General features: G+C 46.1%; 1 protein-coding gene across 4 annotated transcripts in view; it reads left to right on the top strand.

Annotated features, from left to right (window-relative positions):
* LOC106581464 (rho guanine nucleotide exchange factor 26) overlaps positions 1 to 23568 on the top strand; it is a 141702-nt gene that overhangs the window by 95581 nt on the left and 22553 nt on the right. For 3 of the 4 annotated variants that reach the window (XM_045704055.1, XM_045704054.1, XM_014163533.2), the window contains exons 9-12: positions 3632 to 3706; positions 3864 to 3953; positions 14208 to 14362; positions 19449 to 19658. In XM_045704055.1, the coding sequence (XP_045560011.1) occupies positions 3632 to 3706; positions 3864 to 3953; positions 14208 to 14362; positions 19449 to 19658 (530 nt within the window). The remainder of the gene's footprint in view (positions 1 to 3631; positions 3707 to 3863; positions 3954 to 14207; positions 14363 to 19448; positions 19659 to 23568) is intronic. The other variant, XR_006761043.1, reaches the window with a different exon arrangement.

Below are 23568 nucleotides of genomic sequence, written 5' to 3'. Positions count from 1 at the left end.
TGTAGTAGCCTTCATTCATAATAGACCATCTACTGTAGTAGCCTTCATCTACTGTAGTAGGCTTCATTTATAATAGACCATCTACTGTAGTAGCCTTCATTTATAATAGACCATCTACTGTAGTAGCCTTCATTTATAATAGACCATCTACTGTAGTAGCCCTCATTTATAATAGACCATCTACTGTAGTAGCCTTCATTTATAATAGACCATCTACTGTAGTAGCCTTCATTTATAATAGCCTTCATCTACTGTAGTAGCCTTCATTTATAATAGCCTTCATCTACTGTAGTAGCCTTCATTTATAATAGCCTTCATCTACTGTAGTAGCCTTCATTTATAATAGCCTTCATCTACTGTAGTAGCCTTCATTTATAATAGACCATCTACTGTAGTAGCCTTCATTTATAATAGACCATCTACTGTAGTAGCCTTCATCTACTGTTGTAGCCTTCATCTACTATAGTAGCCTTCATCTACTGTAGTAGCCTTCATTTATAATAGCCTTCATCTACTGTAGTAGCCTTCATTTATAATAGCCTTCATTTATAATAGAGCATCTACTGTAGCCTTCATTTATAATAGACCATCTACTGTAGTAGACTACATTTATAATAGACCATCTACTGTAGTAGCCTTCATTTATAATAGACCATCTACTGTAGTAGCCTTCATTTATAATAGACCATCTACTGTAGTAGCCTTCATTTATAATAGACCATCTACTGTAGTAGCCTTCATTTATAATAGACCATCTACTGTAGTAGCCTTCATTTATAATAGACCATCTACTGTAGTAGCCTTCATTTATAATAGCCTTCATCTACTGTAGTAGCCTTCATTTATAATAGACCATCTACTGTAGTAGCCTTCATTTATAATAGCCTTCATCTACTGTAGTAGCCTTCATTTATAATAGACCATCTACTGTAGTAGCCTTCATTTATAATAGACCATCTACTGTAGTAGCCTTCATCTACTGTAGTAGCCTTCATCTACTGTAGTAGCCTTCATTTATAATAGACCATCTACTGTAGTAGCCTTCATTTATAATAGCCTTCATCTACTGTAGTAGCCTTCATTTATAATAGCCTTCATCTACTGTAGTAGCCTTCATTTATAATAGACCATCTACTGTAGTAGCCTTCATTTATAATAGACCATCTGCTGTAGTAGCCTTCATTTATAATAGACCATCTGCTGTAGTAGCCTTCATTTATAATAGACCATCTACTGTAGTAGCCTTCATTTATAATAGCCTTCATCTACTGTAGTAGCCTTCATTTATAATAGCCTTCATCTACTGTAGTAGCCTTCATTTATAATAGCCTTCATCTACTGTAGTAGCCTTCATTTATAATAGCCTTCATCTACTGTAGTAGCCTTCATTTATAATATCCTTCATCTACTGTAGTAGCCTTCATCTATAATAGACCATCTACTGTAGTAGCCTTCATTTATAATAGACCATCTACTGTAGTAGCCTTCCTTTATAATAGACCATCTACAGTAGTAGCCTTCATTTATAATAGACCATCTACTGTAGTAGCCTTCATTTATAATAGACCATCTACTGTAGTAGACTACATTTATAATAGACCATCTACTGTAGTAGACTACATTTATAATAGACCATCTACTGTAGTAGACTACATTTATAATAGACCATCTAGTGTAGTAGACTTCATTTATAATAGACCATCTACTGTAGTAGCCTTCATTTATAATAGCCTTCATTTATAATAGACCATCTACTGTAGTAGCCTTCATTTATAATAGACCATCTACTGTAGTAGCCTTAATTTATAATAGACCATCTACTGTAGTAGCCTTCATTTATAATAGACCATCTACTGTAGTAGCCTTCCTTTATAATAGACCATCTACTGTAGTAGCCTTCATTTATAATAGACCATCTACTGTAGTAGCCTTCATCTACTTTAGTAGCCTTCATCTACTGTAGTAGCCTTCATTTATAATAGCCTTCATTTATAATAGACCATCTACTGTAGCCTTCATTTATAATAGACCATCTACTGTAGTAGACTACATTTATAATAGACCATCTACTGTAGTAGCCTTCATTTATAATAGACCATCTACTGTAGTAGCCTTCATTTATAATAGACCATCTACTGTAGTAGCCTTCATTTATAATAGACCATCTACTGTAGTAGCCTTCATTTATAATAGCCTTCATCTACTGTAGTAGCCTTCATTTATAATAGACCATCTACTGTAGTAGCCTTCATTTATAATAGACCATCTACTGTAGTAGCCTTCATTTATAATAGACCATCTACTGTAGTAGCCTTCATCTACTGTAGTAGCCTTCATTTATAATAGCCTTCATCTACTGTAGTAGCCTTCATTTATAATAGACCATCTACTGTAGTAGCCTTCATTTATAATAGCCTTCATCTACTGTAGTAGCCTTCATTTATAATAGCCTTCATCTACTGTAGTAGCCTTCATTTATAATAGACCATCTACTGTAGTAGCCTTCATTTATAATAGACCATCTACTGTAGTAGCCTTCATTTATAATAGACCATCTACTGTAGTAGCCTTCATTTATAATAGACCATCTACTGTAGTAGCCTTCATTTATAATAGACCATCTACTGTAGTAGCCTTCATTTATAATAGACCATCTACTGTAGTAGCCTTCATTTATAATAGACCATCTACTGTAGTAGCCTTCATTTATAATAGACCATCTACTGTAGTAGCCTTCATTTATAATAGACCATCTACTGTAGTAGCCTTCATTTATAATAGACCATCTACTGTAGTAGCCTTCATTTATAATAGACCATCTACTGTAGTAGCCTTCATTTATAATAGACCATCTACTGTAGTAGCCTTCATTTATAATAGACCATCTTCTGTAGTAGCCTTCATTTATAATAGACCATCTACTGTAGTAGCCTTCATTTATAATAGACCATCTACTGTAGTAGCCTTCATTTATAATAGACCATCTACTGTAGTAGCCTTCATTTATAATAGACCATCTACTGTAGTAGCCTTCATTTATAATAGCCTACATCTACTTTAGTAGCCTTCATTTATAATAGACCATCTACTGTAGTAGCCTTCATTTATAATAGCCTTCATTTATAATAGGCTGTTGTGGAATGAGAATGACTGATGTTGGTGGCTTCTCTTACAGTTCTATCTCTCTGCTCTTCTCTCTAGTTCTCTATTTTAGTTGTTCCCTTGAGTCTGAGGTTTAAGGTTGGATATTAGGCCATGAAGTAGGAGGCTTTTGAGTCCTGAGAAAGTTTTGTTTACAGTTAATGCTTCCAACCGCTGTATGTGTGTGTGTGTACGTGTGCGTGACAGCAGCGTGAGAGAGATGTGTTCTGGAAACTTCTCCCAGGATTAACGAAGTGGTTAACCCTCGCTGGTCTCACACAGTCTTTCTTCATCATACTATGTGTACACAGTAGACTTTATTACATTTGATAAAGTACACACTGTCCTGGGTCCCAGCGTGTGTGTGTGTGTGTGTGTGTGTGTGTGTGTGTGTGTGTGTGTGTGTGTGTGTGTGTGTGTGTGTGTGTGTGTGTGTGTGTGTGTGTGTGTGTGTGTGTTCTGCGACCCCTGACCCCTCTCTCTGTTCCAGGTCATTTGTCAGAAGGCTCCTAAGGACTCTGCCCAGTATGAGACCTGTAAGAAAGCCCTCCAATCAGTCAGCAAGGTAAGAGGTCAACTAGGGGTCAAACCCAAAATGATGCCAGGTCAAAGGTCAAAGCCCATCTCAACATGAGCTCAACAAAGAGCCTGTGTTTCCCTGTGGTCTATGTATGTGAGCCTGCCTGTAACTGTACGTGTGTTTCCATGCGTGTGTGTTTTAGGTGGTGCGTAAGTGTAACGAAGGGGCCCGTACCATGGAGAGAACTGAGATGATGTACACCATCAACTCCCAACTGGACTTTAAAATCAAGGTAAGGAGATGGGCTTAATGGCTGTCTCAATTCACCCCAGTGGGGCCTATAGCTGGGCTTTATGGCTGTCTCAATTCACCCCAGTGGGGTCTATAGCTGGGCTTTATGGTAACTCAATTCACCCCAGTGGGGTCTATACCTGGGCTTTATGGTAACTCAATTCACCCCAGTGGGGTCTGTAGCTTGGCTTTATGGTAACTCAATTCACCCCAGTGGGGTATATAGCTGGACTTTATGGTAACTAAATTCACCCCAGTGGGGTCTATAGCTGGGCTTTATGGTAACTCAATTCACCCCAGTGGGGCCTATAGCTGGGCTTTATGGTAACTCAATTCACCCCAGTGGAGTCTATAGCTGGGCTTTATGGTAACTCAATTCACCCCAGTGGGGCCTATAGCTGGGCTTTATGGTAACTCAATTCACCCCAGTGGGGTCTATAGCTGGGCTTTATGGTAACTCAATTCACCCCAGTGGGGTCTATAGCTGGGCTTTTTGGTAACTCAATACACCCCAGTGGGGTCTATAGCTGGACTTTATGGTAACTCAATTCACCCCAGTGGGGTCTATAGCTGGGCTTTATGGCTGTCTCAATTCACCCCAGTGGGGTCTATAGCTGGGCTTTATGGTAACTCAATTCACCCCAGTGGGGTCTATAGCTGGACTTTATGGTAACTCAATTCACCCCAGTGGGGTCTATAGCTGGGCTTTATGGCTGTCTCAATTCACCCCAGTGGGGTCTATAGCTGGGCTTTATGGTAACTCAATTCACCCCAGTGGGGCCTATAGCTGGGCTTTATGGCTGTCTCAATTCACCCCAGTGGGGCCTATAGCTGGGCTTTATGGCTGTCTCAAATCACCCCAGTGGGGCCTATAGCTGGGCTTTATGGTAACTCAATTCACCCCAGTGGGGTCTATAGCTGGGCTTTATGGTAACTCAACTCACCCCAGTGGGGTCTATAGCTGGGCTTTATGGTAACTCAATTCACCCCAGTGGGGCCTATAGCTGGGCTTTATGGTAACTCAATTCACCCCAGTTGGGTCTATAGCTGGGCTTTATGGCTGTCTCAATTCACCCCAGTGGGGCCTATAGCTGGGCTTTATGGTAACTCAATTCACCCCAGTGGGGTCTATAGCTGGGCTTTATGGTAACTCAATTCACCCCAGTAGGGTCTATAGCTGGGCTTTATGGCTGTCTCAATTCACCCCAGTGGGGTCTATAGCTGGGCTTTATGGCTGTCTCAATTTTCCCCATTGGGGTCTGTAGCTGGGCTTTATGGTAACTCTATTCACCCCAGTGGGGTCTATAGCTGGGCTTTATGGTAACTCAATTCACCCCAGTGGGGCCTATAGCTGGGCTTTATGGCTGTCTCAATTCACCCCAGTGGGGCCTATACCTGGGCTTTATGGTAACTCAATTCACCCCAGTGGGGTCTATAGCTGGGCTTTATAGTAACTCAATTCACCCCAGTGGGGCCTATAGCTGGGCTTTATGGCTGTCTCAATTCACCCCAGTGGGGTCTATAGCTGGGCTTTATGGTAACTCAATTCACCCCAGTGGAGTCTATAGCTGGGCTTTATGGTAACTCAATTCACCCCAGTGGAGTCTATAGCTGGGCTTTATGGTAACTGAATTCACCCCAGTGGGGTCTATAGCTGGGCTTTATGGCTGTCTCAATTTACCCCAGTGGGGCCTATAGCTGGGCTTTATGGCTGTCTCAATTCACCCCAGTGGGGTCTATAGCTGGGCTTTATGGCTGTCTCAATTCACCCCAGTGGGGCCTATAGCTGGGCTTTATGGCTGTCTCAATTCACCCCAGTGGGGCCTATAGCTGGGCTTTATGGCTGTCTCAATTCACCCCAGTAGGGTCTATAGCTGGGCTTTATGGTAACTCAATGCACCCCAGTGGGGTCTATAGCTGGGCTTTATGGTAACTCAATTCACCCCAGTGGGGCCTAAAGCTGGGCTTTATGGCTGTCTCAATTCACCCCAGTGGGGCCTAAAGCTGGGCTTTATGGCTGTCTCAATTCACCCCAGTGGGGTCTATAGCTGGGCTTTATGGCTGTCTCAATTCACCCCAGTGGGGTCTATAGCTGGGCTTTATGGTAACTCAATTCACCCCAGTGGAGTCTATAGCTGGGCTTTATGGCTGTCTCAATTCACCCCAGTGGGGTCTATAGCTGGGCTTTATGGTAACTCAATTCACCCCAGTGGGGTCTATAGCTGGGCTTTATGGTAACTCAATTCACCCCAGTGGGGTCTATAGCTGGGCTTTATGGTAACTCAATTCACCCCAGTGGGGTCTATAGCTGGGGTTTATGGCTGTCTCAATTCACCCCAGTGGGGTCTATAGCTGGGCTTTATGGTAACTCAATTCACCCCAGTGGAGTCTATAGCTGGGCTTTATGGTAACTCAATTCACCCCAGTGGGGTCTATAGCTGGGCTTTATGGTAACTCAATTCACCCCAGTGGGGCCTATAGCTGGGCTTTATGGCTGTCTCAATTCACCCCAGTGGGGTCTATAGCTGGGCTTTATGGTAACTCAATTCACCCCAGTGGGGTCTATAGCTGGGCTTTATGGCTGTCTCAATTCACCCCAGTGGGGTCTATAGCTGGGCTTTATCGTAACTCAATTCACCCCAGTGGGGCCTATAGCTGGGCTTTATGGCAACTCAATTCACCCCAGTGGGGTCTAAAGCTGGACTTTATGGTAACTCAATTCACCCCAGTTGGGTCTATAGCTGGGCTTTATGGCTGTCTCAATTCACCCCAGTGGGGCCTATAGCTGGGCTTTATGGTAACTCAATTCACCCCAGTGGGGTCTATAGCTGGGCTTTATGGCTGTCTCAATTCACCCCAGTGGGGTCTATAGCTGGGCTTTATGGCTGTCTCAATTCACCCCAGTGGGGTCTATAGCTGGGCTTTATGGCTGTCTCAATTCACCCCAGTGGGGTCTATAGCTGGGCTTTATGGCTGTCTCAATTCACCCCAGTGGGGCCTATAGCTGGGCTTTATGGCTGTCTCAATTCACCCCAGTACGGTCTATAGCTGGGCTTTTTGGCTGTCTCAATTCACCCCAGTGGGGCCTATAGCTGGGCTTTATGTTAACTCAATTCACCCCAGTGGGGTCTATAGCTGGGCTTTATGGCTGTCTCAATTCACCCCAGTGGGGTCTATAGCTGGGCTTTATGGTAACTCAATTCACCTCAGTGGGGTCTATAGCTGGGCTTTATGGCTGTCTCAATTCACCCCAGTGGGGTCTATAGCTGGGCTTTATGGTAACTCAATTCACCCCAGTGGGGTCTATAGCTGGGCTTTATGGTAACTCAATTCACCCCAGTGGGGCCTAAAGCTGGGCTTTATGGCTGTCTCAATTCACCCCAGTGGGGTCTATAGCTGGGCTTTATGGTAACTCAATTCACCCCAGTGGGGTCTATAGCTGGGCTTTATGGTAACTCAATTCACCCCAGTGGGGTCTATAGCTGGGCTTTATGGTAACTCAATTCACCCCAGTGGGGTCTATAGCTGTTCTTTATGGCTGTCTCAATTCACCCCAGTGGGGTCTATAGCTGGGCTTTATGGTAACTCAATTCACCCCAGTGGAGTCTATAGCTGGGCTTTATGGTAACTCAATTCACCCCAGTGGGGCCTATAGCTGGGCTTTATGGTAACTCAATTCACCCCAGTAGGGTCTATAGCTGGGCTTTATGGCTGTCTCAATTCACCCCAGTGGGGTCTATAGCTGGGCTTTATGGTAACTCAATTCACCCCAGTGGGGTCTATAGCTGGGCTTCATGGCTGTCTCAATTCACCCCAGTAGGGTCTATAGCTGGGCTTTATGGTAACTCAATTCACCCCAGTGGGGCCTATAGCTGGGCTTTATGGCAACTCAATTCACCCCAGTGGGGTCTATAGCTGGACTTTATGGTAACTCAATTCACCCCAGTGGGGTCTATAGCTGGGCTTTATGGTAACTCAATTCACCCCAGTGGGGTCTATAGCTGGGCTTTATGGTAACTCAATTCACCCCAGTGGGGTCTATAGCTGGGCTTTATGGCTGTCTCAATTCACCCCAGTGGGGTCTATAGCTGGGCTTTATGGTAACTCAATTCACCCCAGTGGAGTCTATAGCTGGGCTTTATGGTAACTCAATTCACCCCAGTGGGGTCTATAGCTGGGCTTTATGGTAACTCAATTCACCCCAGTGGGGCCTATAGCTGGGCTTTATGGCTGTCTCAATTCACCCCAGTGGGGTCTATAGCTGGGCTTTATGGTAACTCAATTCACCTCAGTGGGGTCTATAGCTGGGCTTTATGGCTGTCTCAATTCACCCCAGTGGGGTCTATAGCTGGGCTTTATCGTAACTCAATTCACCCCAGTGGGGCCTATAGCTGGGCTTTATGGCAACTCAATTCACCCCAGTGGGGTCTAAAGCTGGACTTTATGGTAACTCAATTCACCCCAGTTGGGTCTATAGCTGGGCTTTATGGCTGTCTCAATTCACCCCAGTGGGGCCTATAGCTGGGCTTTATGGTAACTCAATTCACCCCAGTGGGGTCTATAGCTGGGCTTTATGGCTGTCTCAATTCACCCCAGTGGGGTCTATAGCTGGGCTTTATGGCTGTCTCAATTCACCCCAGTGGGGTCTATAGCTGGGCTTTATGGCTGTCTCAATTCACCCCAGTGGGGTCTATAGCTGGGCTTTATGGCTGTCTCAATTCACCCCAGTGGGGTCTATAGCTGGGCTTTATGGCTGTCTCAATTCACCCCAGTGGGGCCTATAGCTGGGCTTTATGGCTGTCTCAATTCACCCCAGTACGGTCTATAGCTGGGCTTTTTGGCTGTCTCAATTCACCCCAGTGGGGCCTATAGCTGGGCTTTATGTTAACTCAATTCACCCCAGTGGGGTCTATAGCTGGGCTTTATGGCTGTCTCAATTCACCCCAGTGGGGTCTATAGCTGGGCTTTATGGTAACTCAATTCACCCCAGTGGGGTCTATAGCTGGGCTTTATGGCTGTCTCAATTCACCCCAGTGGGGTCTATAGCTGGGCTTTATGGTAACTCAATTCACCCCAGTGGGGCCTAAAGCTGGGCTTTATGGCTGTCTCAATTCACCCCAGTGGGGTCTATAGCTGGGCTTTATGGTAACTCAATTCACCCCAGTGGGGTCTATAGCTGGGCTTTATGGTAACTCAATTCACCCCAGTGGGGTCTATAGCTGGGCTTTATGGTAACTCAATTCACCCCAGTGGGGTCTATAGCTGTTCTTTATGGCTGTCTCAATTCACCCCAGTGGGGTCTATAGCTGGGCTTTATGGTAACTCAATTCACCCCAGTGGAGTCTATAGCTGGGCTTTATGGTAACTCAATTCACCCCAGTGGGGCCTATAGCTGGGCTTTATGGTAACTCAATTCACCCCAGTAGGGTCTATAGCTGGGCTTTATGGCTGTCTCAATTCACCCCAGTGGGGTCTATAGCTGGGCTTTATGGTAACTCAATTCACCCCAGTGGGGTCTATAGCTGGGCTTTATGGCTGTCTCAATTCACCCCAGTAGGGTCTATAGCTGGGCTTTATGGTAACTCAATTCACCCCAGTGGGGCCTATAGCTGGGCTTTATGGCAACTCAATTCACCCCAGTTGGGTCTATAGCTGGACTTTATGGTAACTCAATTCACCCCAGTGGGGTCTATAGCTGGGCTTTATGGTAACTCAATTCACCCCAGTGGGGTCTATAGCTGGGCTTTATGGTAACTCAATTCACCCCAGTAGGGCCTATAGCTGGGCTTTACGGTAACTCAATTCACCCCAGTGGAGTCTATAGCTGGACTTTATGGTAACTCAATTCACCCCAGTGGGGTCTATAGCTGGACTTTATGGTAACTCAATTCACCCCAGTGGAGTCTATAGCTGGGCTTTATGGTAACTCAATTCACCCCAGTGGGGTCTATAGCTGGGCTTTATGGCTGTCTCAATTCACCCCAGTGGGGTCTATAGCTGGGCTTTATGGTAACTCAATTCACCTCAGTGGGGTCTATAGCTGGGCTTTATGGCTGTCTCAATTCACCCCAGTAGGGTCTATAGCTGGGCTTTATGGCTGTAAAGCTACTGTATATACTGAAGAGCTGTCAAGGTACTATTGTCCAGGGCTCTTCGACCCTGTTCCTGTATAACTACCCTCGTGAAGAGCTTTCAATGTACTATGGACCAGGGCTCTTCAATTCTCTATAGGATACTATGGACACTTAAGAATACATACAGAAGAATTAACATGCAGAAGTGTTCATTTTTAAAGCTAGAAACTGCCACTTACGTTTGGGATGTTACAACAACGAATACGTGTGTTTCAGTGCACTCTCGATGGAACAGAATATGTACTTCACATTCAGCACCTTCGCGACACTGCTGACCGTTCGTCAACAAAATAAACACAACAGAAGTGTTGGGGGCGAACAGTGGTGCTTGTTCCCCTACTGAGGATTCCATCTTTAAGTGAAACAATAACAAAGGGGTCAAGTCTCCTCTTAAAGCTGAGGGATGGGGGCTGGAGAAATGTAACTACTTTCAAATTCATCAACGGAGCTATGGATGGAATGACTGACCATCCATGATATTAAAATGATAGTTTTAGCTATGGTTTGAGGCTGTTTAGTGTGTGTTTACATGTACGTTATTTACAAACATTTAGAGGTAAACAAGATTCTATTTTGGGTGCTGACGCTGTACGACAGTTGAACTAAGCTCATGAAGCATTTATAAGTGATATTCTTTAAGAATCAATGGTCATATATCATTAGTTAAGTTAAAAAATGTATATTGCCACTAAGGACTGTATCTTTAAAGCCCGTAGCATGAGGTACTGTGAAGACATTACCATTAGCTGTCTGTCTGCTTTGGAGGAATATTTGGGGATATTCCTTGTCATACCTGACACATCCCAAGCTGTCTCCCAGGTGAGAGACACACAGTGAGGCAACATGAGGTTTCTCTACTGGTGTGAAATGGAGAGGAATCATGGTCCTATATAACTGTTGCTGCTGCATTACAGAGTAAAACACACACACACTCTCACACACACACACGGTGTTCTGTACTCATGTTCACACGGTCTTTTCCCAGCGTCCTCTTTGAATCGCACTCCATTTCCGTTTCTTTCAACATTGTGTCAGAAATGCTCACATTTCTCGGACACATACATACACATGGACACATACATACACACACGCATGGACACATACATACATACACATGGACACATACATACATACACATGGACACATACATACACGCATGGACACATACACACACGCATGGACACATACATACATACATACACGCATGGACACATACATACATACATACATACATGGACACATACACACACGCATGGACACATACATACACATGGACACATACATACACACGGACACATACATACACGCACGGACACATACACGCACGGACACATACACAACGCATGGACACATACATACACACGGACACATACATACACACGGACACATACATACACGCATGGACACATACATACAGTACCAGTCAAAAGTTTGGACACACCTACTTATCCAGGGTTTTTCTTTATTTTTAATATTTTCTACATTGTAGAATAATAGTGAAGTCATCAAAACTATGAAATTTGTATTTATTTATTTAACCAGGTAGGCAAGTTGAGAACAAGTTAACATTTACAACTGCGACCTGGCCAAGATAAAGCAAAGCAGTTCGACACATACAACACAGTTACACATGGAGTAAAACAAACATACAGTCAATAATATAGTAGAAAAATAAGTCTATATACAATGTGAGCAAATGAGGTGAGATAAGGGAGGTAAAGGCAAAAAAGGCCATGGTGGCAAAGTAAATACAATATAGCAAGTAAAACACTGGAATGGTAGATTTGTAGTGGAAGAAAGTGCAAAGGAGCAAAATAAATACAGTAGGGAAGAGGTAGTTGTTTGGGCTAAATTATAGATGGGCTATGTACAGGTGCAGTGGTGTGTGAGCTGCTCTGACAGCTGGTGCTTAAAGCTAGTGAGGGAGATAAGTGTTTCCAGTTTCAGAGTTTTTTTGTAGTTCGTTCCAGTCAATGGCAGCAGAGAACTGGAAGGAGAGACGGCCAAAGGAGGAATTGGCTTTGTGGGTGACCAGAGATATATATAAATAACATACATGGAATCGTGTAGTAACCAAAAAAGTGGTAAAGAAATCAAAATATATTTCATATTTCAGTTTCTTCAAATTAGCCACCCTTTGCCTTGATGACATCTTTGCACACTCTTGGCATTCTCTCAACCAGCTTCATGAGGTAGTCACCTGGAATGCATTTCAGTTAACAGGTGTGCCTTGTTTAAAGTTCATTTTGGAATTTCTTTCCTAGCATTTGAGCCAATCAGTTGTGTTGCGACAAGGTAGGGGTGATATACAAAAGATAACCCTATTTGGTAAAAGACCAAGTCCATATTATGGCAAGAACAGCTCAAATAATCAAAGAGAAATGACAGTCTATTATTACTTTAAGACTTGAAGGGCAGTATATGCGGAAAATTTCAAGAACTTTGAAAGTTTCTTCAAGTGCAGTTGCAAAAACCATCAAGCTCTATGATGAAACTGTCTCTCATGAGGATCGCCACTGGAAAGGAAGACCCAGAGTTACCTCTGCTGCGGATAAGTTCATTAGAGTTACCAGCATCAGAAATTACAGCCCAAATAAATGCTTCACAGAGTTCAAGTAACAGACACATCTCAACATCAACTGTTCAGAGGAGACTGCATGAATCAGGCCTTCATGGTCAAATTGCTGCAAAGAAACCACTACTAAAGGACACCAGTAAGAAGTGGACACTTGCTTCGGCCAAGAAACATGAGCAATGGACATTAGACCGGTAGAAATCTGTCCTTTGGTCTGATGAGTCCAAATTAGAGATTTTTGTTTCCAACCACTGTGTCTTTGTGAGCCGCAGAGTAGGTGAACGGATGATCTCTGCATGTGTGGTTCCCACCATGAAGCATGGAGGAGGAGGTGTAATGGTGTGGGGGTGCTTTGCTGGTGACACTGTCAGTGATTTATTTAGAATTCAAGGCACACTTAACCAGCATGGCTACCACAGCATTCTGCAGCGATATGCCATCCCATCTGGTTTGCGCTTAGTGGGCTATCATTTGTTTTTCAACAAGACAATGACCCAACACACCTCCAGGCTGTGTAAGGGCTATTTGACCAAGAAGGAGAGTGATGGAGTGTTGCATCAGATGACCTGGCCTCCACAATCACCCGACCTCAACTTAATTGAGATGGTTTGGGATGAGTTGGACTGCAGACTGAAGGAAAAGCAGCCAACAAGTGCTCAGCATATGTGGGTACTCCTTCAAGACTGTTGGAAAAGCATTCCAGGTGAAGCTGGGTGAGACAATGCCAAGAGTGTGAAAAGCTGTCAAGGCAAATCTAAAACATATTTTGATTTGTTGAACACTTTTTTTTTTTGGTTACTACATAATTCCATGTGTTATTTCATAGTTTTGATGTCTTCACTATTATTTTACAATGTAGAAAATAGTACAAATAAAGAAAAACCCTTGAATGAGTAGATGTGTCCAAACTTATGACTGACACTGTATATATGTGTGTGTGTGTATATATATATATATACATATATATATACATACATATATACATATATATATACATATATATATACATGTATGTATGTATGTATGTATGTATGTGTGTGTGTGTGTGTGTGTGTGTGTGTGTGTGTGTGTGTGTGTGTGTGTATGTATATATGTATATATGTGTATGTATGTATATATGTATATGTATATGTATGTATATATGTATATATATATGTATGTATATATGTATATGTATGTATGTATGTATGTATATGTATATATGTGTGTGTATATATATTATAGAAATATATATATATATTATATAAATATATATATATATTATATAAATATATTATATATATACCTACCTGTTTGAATAAATACATTTATTTATTTATTTATTCAAACAGGTTCTCATACACACATTTGTGGACACATTTGTTGTAGTGATGTGGGAAAATGCTGTTGGCACATGTGGGCCTAACAGATGTCTGCAGGGCTGTGAACATACATTCTGCCCTCATAGCCAGCTGTTCACACACACACACACACACTGGAATGTCTGGAGCACATTCCATTTGTATGCCTTGATATTGATTGTCTTTGTCTCTCTCCCCCCCCCCAGCCCTTCCCACTGGTGTCGTCCTCTAGGTGGATGGTGAAGAGAGGGGAGCTCACAGCCTTCGTGGAGGAGAACGGCATCTTCTCCAAGAAGACGTCACGGCAGCAGGTCTACTTCTTCCTCTTCAACGACGTCCTCATCCTCACCAGGAAGAAGAGGTGGGTCCAAAGTCTCACTAGCCAATCACAGTGAACTGCACATTTTCACTAGCCAGTCGCAGCCAATCCCACAGATAGGGAGGGTGGTGGTGATGAAGGGAAGTTTAGGTATGGTAGATATGACCATGGCAAGCTCAGATTCTCTGTAGGTCATTACGACAGAGTTATGTGCAGGAAACTCTGTCTTCATGTGTGTTGTCTCTCTGGTATGAGTCAAGTGTGACTTTGGAGTGTGACTTTGGAGTGTGACTTTGGAGTGTGATTTTGGAGTGTGACTTTGGAGTTTCCCAGAACAACAAACTGACAGGGGAAGCGTGGCCACGTGGCTCCCGTAACAGGGTGTGTCTTTTTGTTTTTATCTTTCACTTTCTCAGAAGATCTGGGTCCATTTCTGGGAAATGGTTGTGTTATTAGAGGGACTGTACTCATGGTAGATCTTAGTAATGAAAACCAAACTACTTCAGTCAGTTCAACTGTGAGGTCAACTACTGGAAGAAGGAGAGGAACCTTTAGGACAGGGCTTTATTAGCAGGTGTGATGGCCTGGCCGAACATACAAACCTGTCTCTATTGGTGTGCTCACAATCTATGTGTGTGTCTGTACATGTGTCTGTACGTGTCTGTACATGTGTCTGTACGTGTCTGTACATGTGTCTGTACGTGTGTCTGTACGTGTGTCTGTACGTGTCTGTGTATCTCTACTGAGCCTATGGATTTGCACATTGTCAGCAGGATCCGAATGGAAGCTTGTTTCACCCGAAAAAAACATTTCAGGAACATTCTGCGCGCCATCGATAAAGTATGCCTTCCTGGAAACTATATGGCTCTCATTCCTTCGTGGGTGTGCTTCTCATTTCCCCAAATCTCTTTTTTCATCTCCAGCTGTGTCTGAGACGGATCGTTCTGCCGCTCTCTCTCTCTCTCTCTCTCTCTCTCTAAATTACTGAAACCTTTTTGTTTGTGGGAATTGGATCCAAAGCAGCAGGCTCCAGGGGAATGGTTTCCAGGACTGACTGTCTGGGTGTTGTGAAGGTGTGTGTTTGTGTGGAATCGGTTCTGCTGTGGCACATTACTATACCTCTCTCTCTCTCTCTATCTCTCTCTATCGGTTTCTTTCTCTCTCTCTTTCTCTTACTATTTCTCTTTCTCTGCATGAACAGAAACAAATGCACTGGCTAGGCTAATTGGAAGCTAGGTCACGGTACATTAGGTGAACAGTAGAGCTTGACAGGGAGAGCCAACGTTAACCCTGGACTCCATGGTACTGGCCGGTCCCTCTTGGACGACCTTTTCTCATAGCCTCGTCTAGCCAGGGTGATTCTACTGCTGTTTGACCTGGCGAGGAGATGGCTCTGATGTGCACTTCCCCTGCCCATCTACCGATGTGTATTGTTGATTAACAAACAACTGGAAGTGGCTCCAGATAAAAGGATCTGCTAAATGACCTAAAATGTAACATGTAACAAATTAAACAATTGTTGTAGAGAGATGCATTGCTGAGTGACACTACATACCCTACATTACTCATTTCATATGTATATACTGTACTCTATACCATCTACTGCATCTTGCCTATGCCGTTCGGCCATCGCTCATCCATATATTTATATATTCGTATTCATTCCTTTACACTTGTGTGTATAAGGTAGTTGTTGTGAATTTGTTATATTACTTGTTAGATATTACTGCACGGTCAGAACTAGAAGCACAAGCATTTCGCTACACTCACATTAACATCTGCTAACCATGTGTATATGACCAATAAAATGTGATTCTCTGTTCAGGAAAACCCTATACCCACAGGAACACTTGTGTAACAACTCACCACTACTACACAGCAGCTGGCCTCTCCTCCTCTCCCCCACCCTCTCCTCTTCATCTGCTCTTCTCCCCTTCCTCTCCCCCACCCTCTCCTCTTCTCCCCCACCCTCTCCTCTTCTCCCCCACCCTCTCCTCCTCTCCCCCACCCTCTCCTCTTCATCTCCTCTTCTCCCCTTCCTCTCCCCCACCCTCTCCTCCTCTCCCCCACCCTCTCCTCTTCATCTGCTCTTCTCCCCTTCCTCTCCCCCACCCTCTCCTCTTCTCCCCCACCCTCTCCTCTTCATCTCCTCCTCTACCCCACCCTCTCCTCTTCTCCCCCCACCCTCTCCTCTTCTCCCCTTCCTCTTCATCTCCTCTTCTCCCCCACCCTCTCCTCTTCTCCCCCACCCTCTCCTCTTCTCCCCCACCCTCTCCTCTTCATCTGCTCTTCTCCCTTCCTCTCCCCCACCCTCTCCTCTTCTCCCCCACCCTCTCCTCTTCATCTCCTCCTCTCCCCCACCCTCTCCTCTTCTCCCCCACCCTCTCCTCTTCATCTGCTCTTCTCCCCTTCCTCTCCCCCCACCCTCTCCTCTTCTCCCCCACCATCTCCTCTTCATCTGCTCTTCTCCCCTTCCTCTCCCCCACCCTCTCCTCTTCATCTGCTCTTCTCCCCTTCCTCTCCCCCACCCTCTCCTCTTCTCCCCCACCCTCTCCTCTTCATCTCCTCCTCTCCCCACCCTCTCCTCTTCATCTGCTCTTCTCCCCTTCCTCTCCCCCACCCTCTCCTCTTCTCCCCCACCCTCTCCTCTTCATCTCCTCCTCTCCCCCACCCTCTCCTCTTCATCTCCTCCTCTCCCCCACCCTCTCCTCTTCATCTGCTCTTCTCCCCTTCCTCTCCCCCACCCTCTCCTCTTCTCCCCCACCCTCTCCTCTTCATCTGCTCTTCTCCCCTTCCTCTCCCCCCACCCTCTCCTCTTCTCCCCCACCATCTCCTCTTCATCTGCTCTTCTCCCCTTCCTCTCCCCCACCCTCTCCTCTTCTCCCCCCACCCTCTCCTCTTCATCTGCTCTTCTCCCCTTCCTCTCCCCCACCCTCTCCTCTTCTCCCCCACCCTCTCCTCTTCATCTCCTCCTCTCCCCCACCCTCTCCTCTTCATCTGCTCTTCTCCCCTTCCTCTCCCCCACCCTCTCCTCTTCTCCTCCTCTCCTCTCCCCTTCCTCTTCATCTGCTCTTCTCCCTCACCCTCTCCTCCCCTTCCTCTCCTCTTCTCACCCTCTTCTCCTCTTCCTCACCCTCTCCTATTTTCCCCTTCCTCTCCTCTTCATCCCCTCTCCCTCACCCTCTTATCCTCTTCATCTTCTCCTCTCCCTCACCCTCCTCTCCCCCACCCTTCTTCATCTGCTCTTCTCCCTTCCTCTCCCCCCACCCTCTCCTCTTCTCCCCCACCATCTCCTCTTCATCTGCTCTTCTCCCCTTCCTCTCCCCCCACCCTCTCCTCTTCATCTGCTCTTCTCCCCTTCCTCTCCCCCCACCCTCTCCTCTTCTCCCCCACCCTCTCCTCTTCATCTCCTCCTCTCCCCACCCCTCTCCTCTTCATCTGCTCTTCTCCCTTCCTCTCCCCCCACCCTCTCCTCTTCTCCCCCCACCCTCTCCTCTTCATCTCCTCCTCTCCCCCACCCTCTCCTCTTCATCTCCTCCTCTCCCCCACCCTCTCCTCTTCATCTGCTCTTCTCCCCTTCCTCTCCCCCACCCTCTCCTCTTCTCCCCCCACCCTCTCCTCTTCATCTGCTCTTCTCCCCTTCCTCTCCCCCACCCTCTCCTCTTCTCCCCCCACCATCTCCTCTTCATCTGCTCTTCTCCCCTTCCTCTCCCCCACCCTCTCCTCTTCTCCCCCACCCTCTCCTCTTCATCTGCTCTTCTCCCCTTCCTCTCCCCCACCCTCTCCTCTTCTCCCCCACCCTCTCCTCTTCATCTCCTCCTCTCCCCCACCCTCTCCTCTTCATCTGCTCTTCTCCCCTTCCTCTCCCCCACCCTCTCCTCTTCTCCTCCTCTCCTCTCCCCTTCCTCTTCATCTGCTCTTCTCCCTCACCCTCTCCTCCCCTTCCTCTCCTCTTCTCACCCTCTTCTCCTCTTCCTCACCCTCTCCTATTTTCCCCTTCCTCTCCTCTTCATCCCCTCTCCCTCACCCTCTTATCCTCTTCATCTTCTCCTCTCCCTCACCCTCCTCTTCCTCACCCTCTCCTCTTTTTTTCTCTCACCTTTCCTTCCCTCCCTCTGCTTTTTCCCCCTCTGTCTTCTCTCTTCCAAGCCTAATCTCCCATCTTTGTTTGTTTGAGCTCTGTGGGTCTGACATTTAGTGACCATTTTGGTATCTTCTGGAAACAAAGTTCGTATTATAAGGAGGATGGGATCCACCCAGATCATTTGGGTTTTTGGATCCTTTCACAGCATTATAAGGCTGCGTTGCGACAATGACAATGTACATTATCCCAGGGGTGTTGGAAGATCAACTCTTCCCAGTAAAGCAATGACAACAGTCAAGCATCCCAGAAAAGTGTTTAAAAATAGCCCACGTTAAAACATTCCTGTAAAGCTTAGAGGATGTCATGTTAAATAGTGTTGAAGTAATATGGCTACAGGTTAATCTGTCTCACCTGATAATGTGTGAAATGCTTGATAATGTATGTGATATCACACGAGGTATGTTTTCTGGGTGATTTAAATATTGACTGGCTTTCATCAAGCTGCCTACTCAAGAAAAAGCTTCAAACTGTAACCAGTACCTGGAAGCTGGTTCAGGTTATCAGTCTACCTACCAGGGTAGTGGCAGGACACATACTAAATACAACATCTCAGTATTGAGCACCAGGACATTCTTCTCTCTCTGTCTCTCTCTCATATATATTCAATTCATGGGGTTTTATTGGCTTGGGAAACGTATGTTTACATTGCCGAAGCAAGATAAATAGACAGGAAATAAACCTTTTCTTTTACAGTAATCATTACACTCACATTAAAAAATAATAATAATAATAATAATATAGACAATTTAAATATGACATTATTGGCTATCAGTGTGCAAATAGTTGAAATAAACAGATAAATATATATTTACAATGGTGTTTGTTCTCCACTGGTTACCCTTTTCTGCTGTGATGGCCCTACAACTTCAGTCTGCCAACAGATGACTCTCCCCCTCTCTCTCTCGCTCTCTCTCTCCCTCTCTGTCTCTCTCGCTCTCTGTCTCTCATTCTCCCTCTCGCTCTCTCTCTCTCTCTCACCCTCAGTGAGGACAGCTACGCAGTGATAGACTATGCTCTGAGGGGCCAAATTTGGGTGGGACCATGCCAGGCCGAGGATGTCAACCTATCACCCGTCAGAAGCACCTCTGGAATGCTGACATCACGGCAGCCTGGGGCCAGCCACCTCTTCCGCCTGCGTTTCCGTAGCAACCACTCCGGAGACAAGGTACCCATGGTCCTGGGGGTGGAGCTAATGTAAGTGTCACCTTCTAGTGTGCGACCCTTGGCCTTTGTTTGTTTCTTTCTATCACTCTCTCTGTGCTGGGTCCTATCTGGGTCCTCCTCTCTCTCTCTGAGCTGGGTCCTATCTGGGTCCTCCTCTCTCTGACTTGGGTCCTCTTGTCTTTCTGAGCTGGGTCCTATCTGGGTCCTCCTCTCTCTGAGCTGGGTACTAGCTGGGTCCTCTCTCTCTCTCTCTCTCTCTCTCTCTCTGAGCTGGGTCCTATCTGGGTCCTCCTCTCTCTGAGCTGGGTACTAGCTGGGTCCTCTCTCTCTCTCTCTCTGAGCTGGGTACTAGCTGGGTCCTCTCTCTCTCTCTGAGCTGGGTCCTCTCACTCTCTCTCTCTGAGCTGGGTCCTAGCTGGGTCCTCTCTCTCTCTCTACTGGGTCTCTCTCTCTGAGCTGGGTACTAGCTGGGTCCTCTCTCTCTCTCTCTCTCTCTCTCTCTCTCTCTGAGCTGGGTCCTAGCTGGGCCCTCTCTCTCTCTCTCTCTCTCTCTCTCTCTCTCTCTCTCTCTCTCTCTCTCTCTCTCTCTCTCTCTCTCTCTCTCTCTCTCTCTCTCTCTCTCTGAGCTGGGTACTAGCTGGGTCCTCTCTCTCTCTCTCTCTCTCTCTCTATGCTGGGTCCTATCTGGGTCCTCCTCTCTCTCTCTGAGCTGGGTCCTATCTGGGTCCTCCTCTCTCTGAGCTGGGTACTAGCTGGGTCCTCTCTCTCTCTCTGAGCTGGGTCCTCTCACTCTCTCTCTCTGAGCTGGGTACTAGCTGGGTCCTCTCTCTCTCTCTCTCTCTCTCTCTCTCTCTCTCTCTGAGCTGGGTCCTAGCTGGGTCCTCTCTCTCTCTCTCTATCTCTCTCTCTGAGCTGGGTACTAGCTGGGTCCTCTCTCTCTCTCTCTCTCTCTCTCTCTCTCTCTGAGCTGGGTCCTAGCTGGGCCCTCTCTCTCTCTCTCTCTCTCTCTCTCTCTCTCTCTCTCTCTCTCTCTCTCTCTCTCTCTCTCTCTCTCTCTCTCTCTGAGCTGGGTACTAGCTGGGTCCTCTCTCTCTCTCTCTGAGCTGGGTACTAGCTGGGTCCTCTCTCTCTCTCTCTCTCTCTCTCTCTCTGTGCTGGGTCCTATCTGGGTCCTCCTCTCTCTCTCTGAGCTGGGTCCTATCTGGGTCCTCCTCTCTCTGACTTGGGTCCTCTTGTCTTTCTGAGCTGGGTCCTATCTGGGACCTCCTCTCTCTGAGCTGGGTACTAGCTGGGTCCTCTCTCTCTCTCTCTCTCTCTCTCTCTCTCTCTCTCTCTCTCTCTCTCTCTCTCTCTCTCTCTCTCTCTCTCTCTCTCTCTTCTGAGCTGGGTCCTCTCTCTCTCTGAGCTGGGTCCTCTCTCTCTCTCTCTCTCTCGAGCTGGGTACTAGCTGGGTCCTCTCTCTCTCTCTCTCTCTCGAGCTGGGTACTAGCTGGGTCCTCTCTCTCTCTCTGAGCTGGGTCCTAGCTGGGTCCTCTCTCTCTGAGCTGGGTACTAGCTGGGTCCTCTCTCTCTCTCTCTCTCTGAGCTGGGTCCTCTCTCTCTCTCTCTGAGCTGGGTACTAGCTGGGTCCTCTCTCTCTCTCTCTCTCTCTCTCTCTCTCTCTCTCTCTCTCTCTCTCTGAGTCCTAGCTGGGTCCTCTCTCTCTCTCTCTCTCTCTCTCTCTCTCGAGCTGGGTACTAGCTGGGTCCTCTCTCTCTCTCTCTGAGCTGGGTCCTCTCTCTCTCTCTCTCTCTCTCTCTTTCTGAGCTGGGTACTAGCTGGGTCCTCTCTCTCTCTCTCTCTGAGCTGGGTCCTCTCTCTCTCTCTCTCTGAGCTGGGTCCTCTCTCTCTCTCTCTCTCTCTCTCTCCGAGCTGGGTCCTCTCTCTCTCTGAGCTGGGTCCTAGCTGGGTCCTCTCTCTCTCTCTCTCTCTGAGCTGGGTCCTCTCTCTCTCTCTCTCTGAGCTGGGTCCTCTCTCTCTCTCTCTCTCTCTCTCTCTCTCTCTCTCTGAGCTGGGTCCTCTCTCTCTCTGAGCTGGGTCCTAGCTGGGTCCCCTCTCTCTCTCTCTCTCTCTCTGAGCTGGGTACTAGCTGGGTCCTCTCTCTTTCTCTCTCTCTGAGCTGAGTACTAGCTGGGTCCTCTCTCTCTCTCTCTCTCTGAGCTGGGTCCTAGCTGGGTCCTCTCTCTCTCTCTCTGAGCTGGGTCCTAGCTGGGTCCTCTCTCTCTGAGCTGGGTACTAGCTGGGTCCTCTCTCTCTCTCTGAGCTGGGTACTAGCTGGGTCCTCTCTCTCTCTCTCTCTGAGCTGGGTACTAGCTGGGTCCTCTCTCTCTCTCTCTCTGAGCTGGGTCCTAGCTGGGTCCTCTCTCTCTGAGCTGTGTCCTAGCTGGGTCCTCTCTCTCTGAGCTGGGTACTAGCTGGGTCCTCTCTCTCTGAGCTGGGTACTAGCTGGGTCCTTCACGATCTGTCTCTTTCCTACATTGTTTGCTATTCACTTCATACTTCTGTCAGTTGGGTGAAATATGAGGTTCCCTGGGAGTGTGTAGGCATGTGTGTTCCATCAGGAACTGGTTTCTTTATGTACAGTTGAAGTCAGAAGTTTACATACACTTAGTTTGGAGTCATTAAAACTCGTTTTTCAACCACTCCACAAATGTCTTGTTAACAAACTATGGTTTTGGCAAGTCGGTTAGGACATCTGCTTTGTGCATTACACAAGTCATTTTTACACCAATTGTTTACAGACAGATTATTTCACTTATAATTCACTGTATCACAATTCCAGTGGGTCAGAAGTTTACATACACTAAGTTGACTGTGCCTTTAAACAGCTTGGAAAATTCCAGAAAATGATGTCATGGCTTTAGAAGGTTCTGATAAGCTAATTGACATCATTTGAGTCAATTGGAGGTCTACCTGTGGATGTATTTCAAGGTCTACCTTCAAACTCAGTGCCACTTTGCTTGACATCTTGGGGAAATCTAAATAAATCAGCCAAGACCTCAGAAAAAAAATTGTAGACCTCCAGAAGTCTGGTTCATCCTTGGGAGCAATTTCCAAACGCCTGAAGGTACCACGTTCATCTGTACAAACAATAGTACGCAAGTATAAACACCATGAGACCATGCAGCCGTCATACCGCTCAGGAAGGAGACGTGTTCTGTCTCCTAGAGATGAACGTACTTTGGTGAGAAAAGTGCAAATCAATCCCAGAACAACATCAAAGGACCTTGTGAAGATGCTGGAGGAAACAGGTACAAAAGTATCTATATCCACAGTAAAACAAGTCCTATATCGACATAACCTGAAAGGCCGCTCAGCAAGGAAGAAGCCACTGCTCCAAACCACCACAAAAAATACAGACTATGGTTTGCAACTGCACATGGGGACGAAATGTCCTCTGGTCTGATGAAACAAAAATGGAACTGTTTGACCATAATGACCATCGTTTTGTTTGGAGGAGAAAGGGGGATGCTTGCAAACGGAAGAACACTATCCCAAACGTGAAGCATGGGGGTGGCAGCATCATGTTGTGCGGGTGCTTTGCTGGAGGAGGGACTGGTGCACTTCACAAAACTAGATGGCATCATGAGGAAAGGAAAATGATGTGGATATATTGAAGCAACATCTCAAGACATCAGTCAGAAAGTTAAAGCTTGGTCGCAAATGGGTCTTCCAAATGGAAAATGACCCCAAGCATACTTCCAAAGTTGTGGCAAAATAAGCCAATGTATTGGAGTGGCCATCACAAAGCCCTGACCTCAATCCTATAGAAAATTTGTGGGCAGAACTGAAAAAGTGTGAACGAGCAAGGAGGCCTACAAACCTGACTCATTTACACCAACTCTGTCAGGAGGAATGGGCCAAAATTCACCCAACTTATTGTGGGAAGCTTGTGGAAGCC

This window comes from Salmo salar, chromosome ssa20 (assembly GCF_905237065.1).
Source record: "Salmo salar chromosome ssa20, Ssal_v3.1, whole genome shotgun sequence".
NCBI classification, from domain to species: Eukaryota; Metazoa; Chordata; class Actinopteri; order Salmoniformes; family Salmonidae; genus Salmo; species Salmo salar.
Note: the sequence above shows the minus strand (reverse complement) of the source record. Positions and strands in the feature narration are given on the sequence as shown.